Here is an 18909-nt window from a genome sequence, read left to right as displayed (position 1 = left end):
AGAGAAAAGATCAATGATACTGTATGACCTGAGAGATTATAAAATTCCTAGCACCAAAGACTGCAGAGCAAAGGAAGATTTTGGAGTACTTACACTATTACTGCAATATTGCTCTACAGGAAAATATGTAAAATTTAAACCATTTGTTTCTAGAAGGGAAATGATTTTATATCAAAGATAATAAAGATTTAAAGCCAGAATAATATATTAAGCATACTCCTATAAAGGATCAAATTTCTTCAGTCTCCCAGAGTACCAAATAATTTATTAGGTAAGCCTTATTTCCAAATGGTAAAAAGTGGTTAAACTCTATCATCAGTTTTGCACAACCACTTTAGACTCAGATGCTCTTAGACCCAAGGCACTAGTAAATTTAGAAATGTTTTAATTATTTTCAAGCTGCTTGGGTTTATTTTTACTATTCTTTTGTTCATGAATTTTAAGTTGTCCTAACTTATTTTTTGCTTATTTTTGACATTAAAAAGAAGAGGAAGTTGGACTTACGCAAATTACAAAAAGGAAAAACTAGATCACACACAGAATACCCCAGACAAGGTCTAAAAATAATACCTACTAACAGCAACAACTGGGTTGCCATGCTACTTGCACCTTCTTTTTAATGCTTTCCATGACATATGCTGGAAGGGGCTAGAAACAAAATACTCTTATTAGTTTATGAAACAACAGGCTGCTCACCCCATAAATGAATCTCTGGTTAAACTGCTGCATTGCTCCTTGAAGCTGACTACGCTGTAGCTGCCATTGTTCATAGTTCCGGACGGATTCCAGTGTTGGCCTCTGCCACGTTGTTGTTCTTGTGAAATGGTCAACATAATAAATACGTCCCATGTTGTCAACCCGCCGTTCCCAGCTAAATCAAAAAAAAAAAAAAAAAAAAGCTAATTCAACAAATACTTGTGAAACAGATAGAATATTTTACCTTGAGAAACTACTTTTGATTTATCTGGAGTCTTTTATGTATTTTTAAATAGTTTGTAAGTGAACTTAAGAGAAATGTTTCTAAAAATTTATTTCTTGAAAGTTCATAAGATGCATTAGTCAGGTTCTTAAAATGCAATACATATTTAGTGAGTAAGTCTCAAACAGTCCTTAAGTTTTGAGTTTCTTTTCAATGTTGTTTTTACTGTTTCAATCATAATAGAGACACAAATTAAATCTATAGCTTTGGACAGATATCAAAAAGCATTTTTTGGCCAGGTGCAGTGGCTCACACACCTGTGATCCCAGCACTTTGGAAGGCCAAAGCAGGCGGATCACTTGAGGTCAGTAGTTCAAGACCAGCCTGGCCAACAGGGTGAAGCCCCATCTCTACTAAAAATACAAAAAATTAGCCAGGTTTGGTGGCGCAGATCTGTAGTCCCAGCTACGCGGGAGGCTGAGCAGGAGAACTGCTTGAACCTGTGAGGTGGGGGCTGCAGTGAGCCGAGATCATGCCAGTACACTCCAGCCTGGGCAACAGAGTGAGTCTCCGTCTCGAAACACACACACACACACAATTTTTCGCAAGAACACAACTAACTTCCTTTTTTTTTTTTTTTTTTTGAGACAGAGTTTCCCTCTTGTTGCCCAGACTGGGTGGAGTGCAATGGCACGATCTTGGCTCACCGCAACCTCTGCCTCTCTGGTTCAAGCGATTCTCCTGCCTCAGCCTCCTGACTAGCAGGGATTACAGGCATGTGCCATCACACTTGGCTAATTTTGTATTTTTAGCAGAGACGGGGTTTCTCCATGTTGGTCAGGCAGCTCTCGAACTCCTGACCTCAGGTGATCCGCCCACCTCGGCCTCCCAAAGTGCTAGGATTACAGGCATGAATCACCACACCCAGCCCACTTCCTATCGTTTTAAATGGGTACAAAATATGTAAGGAAACGTTGATACAAATGTTCTAAATAAAACATTTGAAACGATTGTGTTGATTATGAACATAATTCATAAATGAATCGAATGACTTCACGATTTCATCTGCTTGGTTATTTAGGGTGGTTTCCAATATTCTCATGTTATATAAATAATAAAATAATGAATATTCTTAATGTAGCAAATTGTTTCTTCCTTTGAATTGTTTCTTTAGGATAAATTTCACAGAGAGGATTATGAAGGGTATGTATTAATACATAATTACGGTGGGCAGATGCAGGGAGGATGACAGGGGCTGGCTCTGTTGCCCAGGAGTACAGCGGCACGATCACAGCTCACTGTAATCTTGAACTCCTGGGCTCAACAGATCCTCCCACTTCAGACTCCTGATTAACTAGGACTACAGGTACATGCCACCATGCCCAGCTAATTTTTTTTTCTTTCTATAGCGATGGGGTCTCACTATGCTGCCCAGGCTGGTCTCAAACTTCTGGCCTCAAGCGCCCATCCTACCTTGGCCCTCCAAAGTGCTAGGATTTCAGGCATCAGCCACTGTGCCCAGCCCCAGCAGCAATTAACAATGTAAAGTTCCTCAACAACACCTGATATTATCTGCTAATTTAATAACTAAAACAGTACCTTTTCAGGGTATACTTCCTGCAGATTACTAACAAGGTTAAGTATTTTTCCATGTTTGCTACTGACTTTCCTCTGGATTAAAAAATATTTTTTCTTCAATTATTTTATATAATTTTTTTTGTTTGTTTTTTGACGGAGTCTTGATCTGTTGCCAGGCTGGAGTGCAGTGGCGCAATCTTGGCTCACTGCACCTCCACCTCCCAGGTTCAAGTCATTCTCCTGCCTCAGCCTCCGGAGTAGCTGGGACTACAGGCGCGCGCCACGGCACCCAGCTAATTTTTGTATTTTTAGTAGAGACGGGGTTTCACCATGTTGGCTACGATGGTCTCGATATCTTGACCTCGTGATCCCCCCACCTCAGCCTCCCAAGGTGCTGGGATTACAGGCGTGAGCCACCGCGCCTGGACTATAATGTTAATGTTAAAGGCTTAACACCATGTATTAATATATCCTTAACTTCCCCAATTAATTTGAAATGATTTTGCTATTAAATATAGTTTTTTAAATATAATAAGAACTTCATTTTAATATATGTTAGGGCTCTAATTCTTATTCATTTAAATAATTACTCTTGAAGAAACTAATACTTAAACTACAGTATTAGTAAACAGGTAAACAGTTTAGACAAGAAAAGTTAAGGAAATTTTTTTTTTTTTTTGAGACAGAGTCTTGCTCTGTCGCCCAGGCTGGAGTGCAGTGGCGAGAGCTTGGCTCACTGCAAGCTCCGCCTCCCGGGTTCATGCCATTCTCCTGCCTCAGCCTCCCAAGTAGCTGGGACTATAGGTGCCCGCCACCATGCCTGGCTAATTTTTTTTTTTTTTTTTTTTGTATTTTTAGTAGAAACAGGGTTTTACCACGTTAGCCAGGGTGGTCTCAATCTCCTGCGCTCGTGATCCTCCCGCCTCAGCCTCCCAAAGTGCTGGGATTACAGGCGTGACCCACTGCGCCCAGCCCACCTAAGCAATCTTTAGGTCAGAAATGAGTGAAAATAGGGCCAAGCGTGACAGCTCACGCCTGTAATCCCAGCATTTTGGGAGGCCAACGCGGGAGGACGGCTTGAGCTCAGGAGTTAAAAACCAGCCTGGGCGACACAGCGAGATGTTGTTTCTATAAAATAAAGAAAAGAAGAAAGAAATATGCGTGAAAACAAAAATTGTTTATCAGGCTCTGAATTAATCAGTTGTCTAGCTCTCTTCTTTCTAATTTGTACTTACCACAAAACAAGGTGGACAGAGAAAGGGCTGACAAGAAAAAGTAAAACAGAAATGTAGGGAAGATTATACAGATGCAATCCACACTTCTGGCTAAATAAAATTATTCTTTTTAAATTCAGATACTTACCCAGGAGGTAGAGGTTCTGGTCTATCCCATGTTGTTCTTTTCTCAACATGATCTACATAGTAAACTCGCCCGTGCTGGTCCACTCTCTGCTCCCAACTTAAATACAAAATTAAAAGGCTGGTAAAATACTTGCATGAGTTACTTGGCTTTTTAATCCTGTCTTTGCATTTCCATTAAATGACCATTATTGAACTAAGGCAAATAAGGATGTCAGTTTAGAAAGATGATACAAATACAATTTAGCAATAAAGTGAAGAAATGTAATCTTCAGGCAGTGGCACACAGTGAATTCAATTTCTTCTATGCAAGTATCTGCTCTAGGAGAAAACATATTCCTAAAGAGGCTTGAAGTCGGTCTACCTAGGATACCGAAGTCACTCTCCATCAGGGTATAATCAGGATTTGAGTGGAAAGAAATGGCCAGGTGCAGTGGCTCACACCTGTAATCCCAACACTTTTGGGAGGCTGAGACGGGTGGATTACTTGAGGTCAGGAGTTCAAGACCAGCCGGGCCAACATGGTGAAACCCCATTTCTACCGAAAATACAAAAATTAGCTGGGCATGATGGTGGGCACCTGTAGTCCCAACTACTCAGGAGGCTGAGGCAGGAGAATCACTTTAACCTGGGAGGCAGAGGTTGCAGTGAGCCAAGATTGCACCATTGCACTCCAGCCTGGACAACAGAGTGAGAGTCCATCTCAAAAAAAAAAAATTAGCCGGGCATGATGGCAGGTGCCTGTAATCCCAGCTACTCAGGATGCTAAGGCAGGAGAATCACTTGAACCCGGAAGGTGGAGGTTACAGTGAGCTAAGATCCCACCACTACACTACAGCTTGGGCAACAAAGCAAGATTTCATCTCAAACAAACAAACAAAAAACAAACAAGAAAAAATTACACCTGAGTATCTTAAAAACAATCTATGAAAATAATCTTAAAATAATCAGTAGAGATTAAAATGGGATTATGAGCACAAATTTTCTCAGTTTTCTGAATTATCTATCACTTTGCTATAATGATTTCTCTTTTTTCCCCAAATTGGAGTTTTGCTCTTGTTGCCCAGGCTGGAGTGCAGTGGCATGATCGTGGCTCAATGCAACCTCTGCCTCCCAGGTTCAAGCAATTCTCCTGCCTCAGCCTCCTGAGTAGCTGGGATTACAGGCGCCTGCCACCACACCCAGCTAATTTTTTGTATTTTTAGTAGAGATGGGGTTTCAGCATGTTGGCCAGGCTGGTCTCGAACTCCTGACCTCAGGTGATCAGCCCGCCTTGGCCTCCCAAAATGCTGGGATTACAGGCGTGAGCCACCGTGCCCAGCCTATAATGATCTTCTGATGAAAAAAAGATTTTGATATTAAAAAGGGATTTTTTTCCCCCTTAAAGAAAAAGGCAATTGGAATGAGGTGATTATTTTATTAATTGGCCCTGGTTAACTTTCAGGGTCCTTTGATGAAAAAATATATTTTTCCACTTTGCCCCGAAGATTTCAAATATGGTGTGTTTTCCTTGTTCATTTTGACTCCAGATCCCCCAAAATCAGTTATAATAACATAAAAACAGTTGGCTGGGTGCAGTTGCTCACGCCTGTAATCCCAGCACTTTCGGAGGTTGAGGTGGTCGGATCACTTGAGGTCAGGAGTTCGAGACCAGCCTGGCCAACATGGTGAAATCCCCTCTCTACTAAAAATACAAAAATTAGCCAGGCTTGGTAGTGCACACCTGTAATCCTAGCTACTAGGGAGGCTAAGGCAGGAGAATTACTTGAACCCAGGGGGCAGAGGTCGCAGTGAGCCAAGATCACACCACTGCACTCCAGCCTGGAAGACAGAGCAAGACTTCATCTCAAAAAAAAAGAAATTAAAAAACAGTCATCAAAACAATGGAGTTTACTGTTGTTTACTGTTATTTTCCTTATTAATAAGTAGGCTTATGAAGAATCCTAAAGACAACATACGTTAATTTAAAAAGTTACTCACCCAGGTGGCAAGGGAGCTTGAGTTACAGGATTTAATGGCCTAGGGCCTGAGCCTCCAGATATAGTAAGAGGAATTATTAATCCAGATGTTGCTCCTTCAGATGTATTTGTATTTGTATTTGTCGGCGGCAGAGAGCCTGTACTAGACCCATCACTTTCAGAAGTGGCAGATGGTGAACCATTGACAGATGCTATAAAAGATTTGGGGAAAATAGGAAAAGAATCTTATATTTTCTAAAATTCAGGATAGAATTTTAACTGTAAAAAATAAAAGGCAGATGATAAATATAAAACTTAAGATGTAGATGCACAGGTGAAAATTACTTAAAGAAATAAGTAATGGGAAATAACCAATGCTGCCAGTTAATAGGCTTGTTTACTTTTTCGGTCCTGTCTACCCCTATGTCCCATTATTAATTACGAAGCATGTACAGGTTCTCTGATCTCCTGATGTCACTGGAAATAAAAAGTTTTAGAATAGGAAATTATTAATATTCCTTGGTATTTTAAGTTCATTTATTAATTTTCCAGCTCCTTAAAACTGCTTTCCTGTGAAACCCTGCAGATTACAGACCAATTTTTGATGTTGGTTATAATATGGAAGGTCTGATAAGCAATAACATTCTTACAAATAGTTACTGGTCATATATTATACCTTTAAGAAATACTTGTGGACAAAATAATGTCTAGAGGAAGTCACCAAGATTATAATAAAGACATCTTAAAGACTCAGAATATACTATTAATCAAATTATCTATAAAAGGGGAAGATGTGGCTGCAGTGGCTTACACCCGTAATTCCCACATTTTGGGAGGCCGAGGCAGAAGGATCACTTTCAGCTCAGGAGCTCCAGACCAGCCTGGGCAACATGGCAAAACTCCATCTCTACAAAAAATATAAATATTTAGCCAGGCATTGGTGGCTCATGACCATGGTACCAGCTACTCGGGAGGCTGAGGCTAGAGAATCACTTGAGCCTGGGAAGTAGAGGTGGCAGTGAGCTGAGATGTCACCACATTCCAGTCTGGGTGTCATAGTAAGACCCTGTCTCAAAAAATAAAAAAATAAAAAGGAGAAGATGTAATTCGTGAAGCATTCCATATTTTTATTCCTGTTGTCTAGTGATATCGTAGCCATCGTAATGTAGCATAATACATTACTCACATATTTGTGGTCATGCTGATGTAAACAAACCTACTGCGCTTCCAGTCGTATAAAAGTACAGCACATACAATTATGTACAGTATATGATACTCAATAATGATGATAAGCAACACAACTATACTACTGATTTATGTATTTTCTATACAGCTCTTCTTCAGTCCCCACCCCTTCAAATAACCTCTGGGGCTTGGAATGATTTATCTGATTAGCTGTTCTCACAATAACCATGTTAAACTATATGTTAAACTATACTTTTTAACATTAAAAAAAAAAAAAAAGGAGAAGATGTATAATTGAATAGAAATTCACTTAAGAAAATGATTTGCAGAGAACTAATGTACTTTTCTAGTAATATTTGGTTTAACTACACTGCATTCCCTGCCCACATATTAGCAGAGAGAAACAATAAAAGGTAAGATTAAAGATTTGTTCTGGCTATCAGAGAAGTGGATAGTCTAACTGTAGGTGTTCACATTTTTACTACCCAAAATATGCTTGTTTGTTGTGTATTTTTTATTTAAAATCTGGGTCATTTAGCATTGTTGGGTTTTCGTTTACTAACTTTTTAAAGGATATACTAGGGATAAGCAACCAAATCCTTGAGTATTTAATACATTTATGTTATAGTTACAAACCAAGTAAGAAAGGTACAATGTTATTGCCATGTTATCTGTACCGCCTATACTTTATATTACGCACATGTCATTTTCATTCTCAATAGAGCACTGCCTCAGTAATGTCACCTTGAACAAAAACCTAGGAAAAAGGCACTTTTGGTTACCTACAGAAAGATCATTCTTTTCCAAAATCTTAAATGTAAAAATACACGCAGAAAATTCACCTAAAAGAATTTCCTGACACTTACCTGAGGATTAATTGCCAACCAGGACATTCTTTACGAGAGTATTGAGAGCTGGAATACAAACCTGGTCTACGTGGGGTGGGTGGTGGTGGTCGTGAAGGTCTTGGAGGTCTAGAAGGTTTAAAACCGCCATTTGAGAGTGATGGAGAATTATTCCCACTGACTCTCCTATTTTCACCAGCTCCTGCATCTTCGGGGTCATCTGATCCATTTGTGCTCACTCTGGGTAAGAAGAGGGGAAAAGGAAGGGGGAGAGGGAAATAATGAATACTCCTTGAATTTAAGAAAAAAAACAGCAGGAAGATGAAAACTTCTAAGTTTTTAAGAGCTTCAAAAAAGCTTTTTAATTTTTGGTCAGCCTTATTAAATACATAAAGAGCCTTTGGGTAGAATCCTATATAACCCCCAGAGTTCATCTAGAGATAGAGTGATGGGTTGTCCAAGGGCATAGGAACACTTGTGGCCATTCAGAACTATCAGGTATGCTGGTGCATATTTCAAATAAGCCTTCAGAAGGCCCTATATGAACAGGAACAAAGTCAAATTCTCAAAATCCTTAGGGCACTATTCTATCACAAGCACAGATAACTTTACCATTGTTGTTTCTTGGTTTCCACTGGCTATTAATATCAATTCAAGTTTGAGGCAGGTCTGGTTTTCCCATGCTAGGAGAACAAAGTGCACGTATTTCCCAGGGACTAGGCCCTGATATCCCCCAGCTCAGTACAATGGTACACAAAATGTTCAAAGCTAGTGATTTAGAGTAGAAGTACCCACAGACCTTTTTTTAAAGGAGCTGTCATTTCTTCAAAGCAATGACATCAACTGGAGGGATAGAAAAGAGGGAAGAACACTAACAGGAAATGTCAGACTGAAAGCTACTGCTACTGTTGGCTAAATATAGCTGATTCCTTTTCCTTCCAGAGGGGCTCTAGTCACAGATTAGAAACAAGGGCATAAGTAGCCAGTCTGCAGATGTCTCAGCCAAGGCTCTGGTATGTACTACCTCCAAACCACTACACAGTACTAACCCATACTCCTAGGAATTTCAGAATAAGCCTGAACAAAATAAAATCTAATAGATTCAACTAACAGAGGCCGGGTGCTGTGGCTCACGCTTGTAATTGCAGCACTTTGGGAAGCTGAGGTGAAAGGATCACTTAAGCGCAGGAGTGAGAGATCAGCCTGGGCAACATGACAAGACCCTGTCTGTACAAAAAAATTTAAAAAGTAGCTGGGCATGGCAGGGCACGCCTGTAGTCAAAGCTACTCAGGAGGCTGAGGTGGGAAGATTGTTTGAGTCTGGGAAGTGGAGGTTGCAGTGAGCTGAGCTTGCGCCACTGCACTCCAACCTGGGAGACACAGTGAGACCCTGTCTCAAACAAAACAAAGAAACAGAGAGGCAGTATCATGTATTAAATTTTTTTTCTGTAAAACATGTATTGCAATGATTTATTTTTAATAAAAACTGTATAACATGATGTTTTGATATACACAGTGAAAAAAATTACTACAGTCAAGCTAATTAACATCTCTCTCTCCTCACATAGTTTTTCTCTTTTTCCTTTTTTTTTTGAGACAGCGTCTCATTCCATCGCCCAGGCTGGAGTGCAGTGGTGTGATCTCAGCTCACTGCAACCTTCACCTCCCAGGTTCTAGCAGTTCTCATGCCTCAGCCTCCCGAGTAGGTAGGACTACAGGCACCTGCCACCACACGCAGCTAATTCTTTTGTGTATTTTGTAGAGACAGGGTTTCGCCATGTTGCCCAGGCTGGTCTTGAACTCCTGACCTCAAGCAATCCTCCCTCCTTGGCCTCCCAAAGTGCTACAATTACAGGCATGAGCCACTGCGTACCAGTCCTCATATTTTAAAAGACATTTTCAAACTATGTACCACAGAAATCCTTTAGGGTCTTTCTATTCAAAGTGTGGTCTTTAAACCAAAAGGACAAGCACTATACAGGAGCTTGTCAGAAATGCACAATCTTCAAAACTATTCTAGACCTACTATATCAGAGCTAGCATTTTAACAAGATCCCCAGATTATATATGTGGACAGTAAGGTATGACAAGCACTACTTTGGGGGTTCCCCAAATGCTTATAATAGAGGGAACACCTCAGTAGCTGGCAGTCAGCACTTGATTGGTGTTGACTACCTGCAGAACATGGTCTGAATGCAGGAAGAGTCAGCTTTGACATTGCTTCTCTTCTTCTAAGTGAGGTTTCCAAAACCATTTTAAGACTGCGTATTGCCTCTCCATGCTATTTTAAGACGTTCCTAACTAGTTTGAAAGAAGAGTTCCTGCTGCTTTTTAAATAACAGATAACAACCAGTAGAACAGACCAAAAATTGGGAAATTAAGGTTTCTAGCTCTGACTCTGCTACTGATGAGTTATGTGACCCAAGAATGCATCCTAAAATGTATTACCTTGACTACAAGATTCCTAAAAATCTTTCAGCTAGAAAATTCATACTAAATTGCACATTCAGTGCTAGGCAAGTTTTAGGGATATGTGAGGGAGGGGGAACATTCAGTGCATGAGATAAACCTACTATGATAAAGGTACAGCAGAAACAGGATTCCAAAAATGCTATGATTTGTTGCTGGGGATTAAAATTTGGGGAATTTTAACATCAATGCTGTACACCCTTCTAACATTTTGATCTCAATTTTTCAATGGAGTTATCTGATAACCCGTACAACTCCTTAAATTTCCTTGATACTTAGAATTGTTCCTCTTCCTAGATCTTGAACTCTAAAATCCCTCTAACTACAACTTCCTATTTATTCTACCTGCCTCCTACAGTATCTTTTATTCAGTCTCATCACAACCTTCAACTCCCCCCAGAATCTTTACAATTCATCAGCTCACTTCATGCCTCACTTGGGCTTCATCATAGGCTACCTTTCCCTAGTAGTTTCAATTCCTTCACCCTTGCCCAACTGCTTCCCCTCCCAGAAATTCTTCTACCACAACTAGCCCCTTATCTACTTTTTCCACTACTATTCTCTCAGACCAACAAGTAAAGTAGCATATTAAAGGGCAGACTGCTCTACAAACGATTCTAATAAATTTTCCACTGGGCCCAGTAAAGAAAAGGTCAGGGGTTTTCACTTTCAATTATTAAAGACAAAAACTCTTTTCTCCCCTCTTATTAAAAAGAAGAAATTGGCCGGGCGCAGTGGCTCATGCCTGTAATCCCAGCACTTTAGGAGGCCAAGGTGGACAGATCACTTGAGGTCAGGAGTTTGAGACTAGCCTGGCTTATATGGCGAAACCCCATCTCTACTAAAAATACAAAAATTAGCTGGGTATGGTGGCATGCGCCTGTAGTCCCAGCTACTCGGGAGGCTGAGCTGGGAGGATTGCTTGAACCCAAGAGGCTGAGGTTGTGGTAAGCGGAGATCGCGCCACTGCACTCCAGCCTGGGCAACAGAGCAAGACTCTGTCTCAAAAAAAAAAACAAAAACAAAAACAAACAAAAAAATCACAGCTCAAGACTCCTGGGAGCTAGGGAATTATAAATGACGGATGACTTTGACAACCTAGTAGTAAAACCATGGGTTTAATGAGATTAGTGTGCTGGTATTAAAACTAATGGGAATAAATAAATTAATAATTTGGTAGGACAAAAAGCTCTAAGTCCTATACAATCATACAGACCTAGGCAAAAGATAGAAAAAAATTAAAATTGTGCTTCAGTCTATATATTTGTATTTATAGAGTATTCAAATACCTAAAACTGGATTATGTCAAAGAGACCAAGCCAACATTGGCTACAGTTGACATTATTCAACAACTTCAATTGGGTTATCTATACTGCTTAGAAATCAATCAGTTTCTACCTCTCTAATCCACTCCTGGACCCATCCCCAGTGCCCCTTGCAAACCTTTTCCATCTCCTCAAATTGCTAATACCAATCTGCAGCTATCCCTGACTCTTCCTCTTCCCTAAAAATAATGATTATCTGCTATCCCTCAACTTTCTCCCATACCTTAAAATTTCTCTGTGCCACTAACCATCTTATCTGTTTCCCATGTCTGAAAACGTCTCTCTCCCCTTCTTCAAGGATGATTTGCCTACCATGTCCTGGATGGCAGACTATATCCTCTAGGACTGCCCAACATCTTTCAATGCTTTCTTGCATCTTCATTATATTCCTTTCTTATAGACCTTTTGTCTTACTCTACAAATATAATCAAGCACCCAAACCTAAAATGTTTCCTCAATCCTATCTGTTCCTCAAGCTGTTTTCCCATTCCCCTTTCCTTCACTATACTCTTTTAAAATGCAGTTAATATAGTTAGTGCATTTTATTTTTTTTTTCCTTTGGGGTTTTCCTCTGTCACCCAGGCTGGAGTGCCGTGGCACAACCATGGTTTACCGCAGCCTCAGCCTCCCAGGCTCATATGATCCTCCCGCCTCAGTCTCCTGAGTAGCTGGGAATACAGCCATGCACCACCATACCCAGCTAATTTTTGTATGTTTTTGTAGAGACAAGGTCCTGCCATGTTGCCCGTGCTAGTTTCAAACTCCAGGGTTCAGGCTATCTGACCACTTCAGCCTCCCAAAGTGCTGTGATTATAGGCATGAGCCACTGCGCCTAGCCCCCATTTTAATTTTTAAAACAGACTTTCAAAGAACAAAAGTAACCTCTAATTATAAAATAAAAATTATCTGCCATCCTACATCCTGGAGATAATTACCACCAAGACATAGGACTATCTCTTGTCAGTCCTTTTCATTGGATGTGACTGCAATCACACACTGTATAATGGTTTCATATTCTGGGTGGGTTTTTATTTGGTTAGTTACTCAATACATATTGGGCGTTTCCCCCAAATTATTGAAAATCATTTTGAATGACTGCAGAAAATTATATATAGACATACCACAATTTAATCGCTTTCTTTTCATTGGTCTTTTTGGGTTTTTTTTTTTTTTTTTTTTTTTTTTTGAGACATTGTTTCACTCTGTTGCCCAGGCTGGAGTGCACAGGCACAATCACTGCTCACTGCAGCCCTGACCTCCCCAGGCTCAGGTGATCCTCCTATTCCACAGGCACACCCAACCATACCTGGCGAATTTTTGTATTTTTGGTAGAGACAGGGTTTATCCATGGTGACCAGGGTGGTCTCAAACTCCTGGGCTCAAGTGATCCACCCACCTCGGCCTCCCAAAGTGTTGTGATTACAGGCGTGAGCCACGATGCCCTGCCTGGATTTCTTATTTCTTTTAGACAGATTGCAGAATAGAACAACCAAGTCAAAACATGCAAATATTTTGAAAGCTGAAAAACACTGGTTGCTTGTTTGTTTTTTTGAGACGAAGTCTCGCTCTTGTCCCCCAGGGTGGAGTGCAATGGCACGACCTTGGCTCACTGCAACCTTCGCCTCCCGGGTTCAAGCGATTCTCCAGCCTCAGCCTTCCAAGTAGCTGGGAATACAGGCACCTGCCACCATGCCTGGCTAATTTTTGTATTTTTAGTAGAGACGGGGTTTCACCATGTTGGCCAGGCTGGTCTCAAACTCCTGACCTCAGGTGATCCACCTGCCTCAGCCTCCTAAAGTGCTGGGATTACAGGCATGAGCCACTGCGCCCGGCCTAAATTGTTTCTTTTTAATAGTGTTTTTTTGTTTGTTTGTTTTTGGTTTCTGAGACAGATTTCTCGCTCTGTCACCCAGCCTGGAATGCAGTGGCATGATCTCAGCTCACTGCAACCTCCACCTCCCAGGTTCCACAGATTCTCCTGCCTCAGCCTTTTGTGTAGTTGGGACTACAGGTGCAGGCTACCATTCTGGACTAATTTTTGTATTTTTAGTAGAGACGGGGTTTCGCCATGTAACCCAGGCTGGTCTTGAACTCCTGGATTCAAGCAATCCACCTGCCTTGGCCTCCCAAAGGTACTGGGATTACAGGCATGAGCCACTGTGCCTGGCCCTAAAAAATAGTTTTAAAGGTAATAATTGACCTGTTCTCCCATTTGCTGGATATTTTCAAATTATGTACCGCAAAATAAAAACACCCATTTCACCATAAAGTTTTAAAATCTTTGCCAATTTGGTAAGCAAAAATGTTAATGCTTTTTAAAATTGAAGATGAACAATATTTCATATAATTACAGGTCATTACAGTTTCTTCTTTCATGAACTATATATATGTTTTTTATACATTTATCTATTATAAGGGAATAATTTTGCCTATTTTTAAGAGATCTTTACAACCTGAGAATACTGAGCATCTCATATTGGTTAAATATTTCCTTTGCTTTTGATAATACATTTTTAATGTATTATACATTGATAATACATTTTTAAATTTTTCTATTTCTATACAGCTAAATTTATTCAGCAATGAATTAACTATTCATATTTTCTTCTAGAGGTTTTAGTTTAATTTTTTAAAATCAATTTAAAAGTCAACATCGAATCTACTCTCATCTTGGGATAAGCTAAGGTGTTAATCTGATTTTTTTCTTTTTCTAAACAGCCGGTTTTCCCTAGCTTATTAATCTAAGACATAATTCTCTTTCGCAGCATTTGATAGTGTTAAATGTCCCATCTTTTTTTTTTTTTGACATAGAATCTAATCTTGCTCTGTCGCCCAGGCTGGAGTGCAGTGGCATGATCTCAGCGCACTGCAATCTCCACCTCCCGGGTTCAAGCAATTCTCCTGCCTCAGCCTCCTGAGTAGCTGGAATTACAGGCGCGTGCCACCACACCCGGCTAACTTTTTTCTGTATTTTTAGTAGAGATGGGGTTTCACCATGTTGGCCAGGCTGGTCTTGAACTCCTAACCTCAAGTGATCCGCCTACCTTGGCCTGCCAAAGTGCTGGGATTACAGGAGTGAGCCACCGCCACCGGCCAAATGTCCCATCTTTTAAAAAACATTTTTCTCTTAATTTCTGTGACAGTGCTTTTGTAATCTTGTACTCCCACTTTTCATCATCCCTTTTTTGGTTTGTCCTCTTCCTACCATCCACTAAATATAGGTTTCTATGATTGTGTTCTTGTTCTCCTTTTCTTTCTCCACAGATTTTTACCTAGGATCTCAAATTCCATGATTTCTAAGGTGATCTCAGATAATGATTCCCAAATCAATCTCTACTCTTTATCTCACTCCCATCCTCTAGTATCAAATTATCAACTAAATGCAGGAGATCTAGAATAACTCTCCCATCCCAAGGCCCTCCCTTCCTTCCTTTTTTTAAAGACAGAGTCTTGCTCTGTCACTCAAGCTGGAGTGCAATGGCGCAATCACAGTTCACTGCAACTTTGAACTCCTGGGCTCGAGGGATCCTCCCGCCTTAGCCTCCCGAGTAGCTGGGACTACACGAGCATGCTACCTCACCTGGCTAATTTTTTATTTTATGTAGAGATGGGGTCTCACTTTGTCCTTCAGGCTGGTCTCAAACTCCTGGGCTGAGGCAATCTTCCCTCTTGGGCCTCCCAGAAAGCACTGGGATTATAGGTGTTAGTCACCATGCCCTGCCAGGTCCTCCCGTCCCTCTAAACATTCTCTTCCTATGGTCTCCCCTCCTTCTTAGGTTTTGGTTCTATGAATGCTACTGCTGTCTTTCCCAGGCAATTTTACATTTTTTCTCCCTGTGCCTCTTGACACTCAGTATCTAAGTCCTGTTGATCCCACTTTCACATTCTCCCTCTACTCTTCCACCATCATTGCATCAGTTCTAGCCTTCGTTACCTCTCAATAGATTATTGTAACAAATTTCCATATAGAACTTTCAACCTTCACTCACCACCACATAATCCAAACTATATACCACTGTCAAAATATTTTTTCCTACAGAGTTCTGATCATACAATCTCCTGTTCAAATATTTTAGGCTGGGCGTGGTGACTCACGCCTGTAATCCCAGCACTTTGGGAGGCCAAGAAGGCCAAGAAGATCACCTGAGGTCAGGAGTTCGACATCAGCCTGGCCAACATGGTGAAACCCCATCTCTACTAAAAATACAAAAAATTAGCCAGGTCTAGTGGTGCACGCATATAATCCCAGCTACTCAGAGGCTGAGGCAGGAGAATTGCTTGAACCCAGGAGGCAGAGGCTGCAGTGAGCCGAGATCGCGCCACTGCATTCCCATCTGGGCGACAGAGCAAAACTCAGTCTTAAAACAAAACAGAACAAAATCAAATTATTTTAAAAGACATTCCTTTCCTTTAAAAAAAAAAAAAAATTCTGTAAGTCTTTACTTGCAAACCTCCATCTGGTCCCAACCTATCTAACAATAAAAATAACATTTATTAATGGCTAAGCACTTACTTGTATATCATCCCAACTTCAGGTGGCAGTAAAGCATGATAGTTACAAGCTCAGGCTCTGAAGGTAAGGCAGTTCCAGGTTCAACTGTCCCACTTAACGCTATTAACTCAAGCAAGTTCCTTTCCCTTTCTAAGCCTGTTTTCTCATCACCTATAAAAATGAGACAATAGTACCTAACTCATAAACGTTTAAGGACTAACTGAAGGAAGAAGAGACATGTTGAGCATAGTGTCTATCATATAAAGGCAAATAAATATAAATTGACTGATTCTACTTTCTAATCACCAAATGCCATTTCTCCCTTGAAATTACTGTATCTTTAGCCAAATATTATCATTAAAGATTTCCTACAAAACAACCTGTGTTTTTCACCACCTTTGTTTTTCTTCTTTCCACTTAGAATTCCTTCTTCCCTCCAATTCCTCTAAGACATGCATATACAGTTTACAGCTCTGTTTTAAGGTCTTAGGTCAAATATTATTTCTTCTATTAAGGCTTTATACATTTTACTTTATACACTATTTAATTTACATCTTTTAAAACAATCATGTATTATTTTCTAATAATAAACATAAAAACAACAGTTCAAAAAAGAAACAAGATTCAAAGCAGCTCTCAAGTAAAAGGGTATGAGATTAAGACAGATTGACAGTTCTAGCAAATTCTGCACACTTGGACTTTGGGAAACAGACTTCTTATATAATGAAAAATTATATAAGAAGTCTGTTTTTATTATCTGTTATTATTTCCCAGAATAGTTATAATTTGCAAAAACGTGTGTGTCTAACCATAGTGTTCTCAAAATGTAGACCCTGGTCTAGCAGCATCAGCATCACGTGGAAATGTGTTAGAAACGCAAATCTTGAGTCCCACCCCAAATCTAATGAACCAGGTGATTCTAATGTGCTCTAAAGTTTGAGAAGCAGGGCCATACTAAAATAGTACTGGCGGTTTATTTTATTTATTTTAATAAGTTTAAGTTCTTTTAGTAAAGTGTGAGGCTAAAACTAAAAATAGATTTTGAAAATCAATCCAGAAATCTACACAGTATACAGAATTGTCAGTGGAACCAACACCACCATTGGCTTTGAAAAGCAATTAGCTGGCTGCCCATGGTGGCTCACACCTATAATCCCAGCACTTTGGGAGGTCCGAGGTGGGCAGATCACTTGAGGTCAGGAGTTCGAGACCAACCTGGCCAACATGGTGAAACCTCATCTCTACTAAAAATACAAAAAATTAGCTGGGCGTGGTGGTGCATGCCTATAATCCCAGCTACTTGAAAGGCTGAAGCAGGAGAATCACTTGAATCCGGGAGGTGGAGGTTGCAGTGAGCTGAGATCATGCCACTGCACTCCAGCCTGGGCGACAGAGCGAGACACAGTCTCAAACAAAAAAGAAAAAAAAGAAAAGCAATTAGCTGCTAATTATGTGCTACTATAACTTTGTTCCCCTATTCCACAATCTTACAAACATCTGCTAATTTCAACATATATATACATCTGACCTATAAATAAGTTCATAAGTTACGGACAGGATAGAGAACCTCAGACAACCAAAATGCTATGATAGTACAATAAGGTCATAAATGTTCAAATCAAAGAGTAACAATCAAAAAGGCACATGTGCTGGGCGTGGTGGCTCATGTCTGTAATCCCAACACTTTCGGAGGCTGAGGTAGGGCAAATGCTTCAAGCGAAAAGTTTGAGACCAGCCTGGGCAACAGAGCGAGAGCCTGTCTTTAAAATATAATAATAAATTTAAAAACAAAAAAAAGAACGCACATCTAACGACAAAATCTTGAAAATCAGGCACCAATAATCTTGGTACTTCATAAAAATAAACAAATAAATAAACAGAAGACAACACTGAGAAACATAAAACATCCAGACATGCTGTGGGGAAAACAGATCAATAAATATATTTATGATACAGACAGTGCTTGAATTAAGATCAAAAGCTAAAATAACCTAAGGTTATCAGTAAACTTCCTAAACGATAACTATGAGGATGGAGGGAAGGATGCGAAGCCCCTGTTCACTAGATATAGACTTCCCTGCCTTTTAGTCTTATAGTCATGAAATCTGCAAACAAAAGCAAAGGAGAAAAGGCAGTCACAGCTATAACTACTACTCATTATTGTGTAGTAACATTTAAACAGCTTTTGACAGTTACAAAATGCTTTTCAAACCCATCATCTCAAAGGTGTGTGTGCTCTGGAATAAAAGCTGATGCACAGGAACTTATGCTTAACACAAAAGACATACTCAAAGATTCGTCAGGCAGTCTCAGAAACCCAACTTATGCTTAACACAAAAGACATACTCAAAGATTCGTCAGGCAGTCTCAGAAACCCAGAAGACATTGTTCCCCAAATTATTTATGACAATGATTCACTTAGGAAGATAAAAGGCATCGATTAAATAGCATTAAGTAGGGGATCCAGCAATGCCTTTATAATAAATTTAAAGATGTCCAGAGTACAAGTGGTTTGATGAAAATATTGTAAGAAAGAGACTTGCAGAAAACAAACAAGCAACAACACACTGGCATAACAGAACCTTTTACATACCCACTTATTATGCAAAGATACAGGTTTATTGTGTAAAAGAAGAGGTAAATGACCAAAGCAAACTGAAATACTAAAACATTTAATGGGGGAACTTTCAGGAATTCAAGAAATCTTCTACTAAATATAACAATACTAAAAAAAGACAAAAGAGACATAATAGTAGACTTCAGTCTACAGATATTTATGT

General features: G+C 39.9%; 1 protein-coding gene across 5 annotated transcripts in view; it reads right to left on the bottom strand.

The window, feature by feature from the left end:
• The window catches only part of ITCH (itchy E3 ubiquitin protein ligase), a 152550-nt gene that overhangs the window by 70416 nt on the left and 63225 nt on the right, over positions 1-18909 (bottom strand). For 4 of the 5 annotated variants that reach the window (XR_010125157.1, XM_054466720.2, XM_054466719.2 and 1 more), the window contains 4 exons: positions 7926-8083; positions 5836-6025; positions 3860-3955; positions 697-871 (listed from right to left, as the gene is read on the bottom strand). Coding sequence is in view for 4 of the 5 variants with exons in the window: in XM_054466720.2 (XP_054322695.1) it covers positions 697-871; positions 3860-3955; positions 5836-6025; positions 7926-8083 (619 nt within the window). In the remaining variant the exon portion in view is untranslated. Of the gene's footprint in view, positions 1-696; positions 872-3859; positions 3956-5835; positions 6026-7925; positions 8084-18909 lie in introns of those variants that run through there. The other variant, XM_054466722.1, reaches the window with a different exon arrangement.

The sequence above is a fragment of the Pongo pygmaeus genome, chromosome 21 (genome assembly GCF_028885625.2).
Source record: "Pongo pygmaeus isolate AG05252 chromosome 21, NHGRI_mPonPyg2-v2.0_pri, whole genome shotgun sequence".
Classification (NCBI taxonomy): domain Eukaryota; kingdom Metazoa; phylum Chordata; class Mammalia; order Primates; family Hominidae; genus Pongo; species Pongo pygmaeus.
This window is presented reverse-complemented; position numbering and strand designations above follow the sequence as displayed.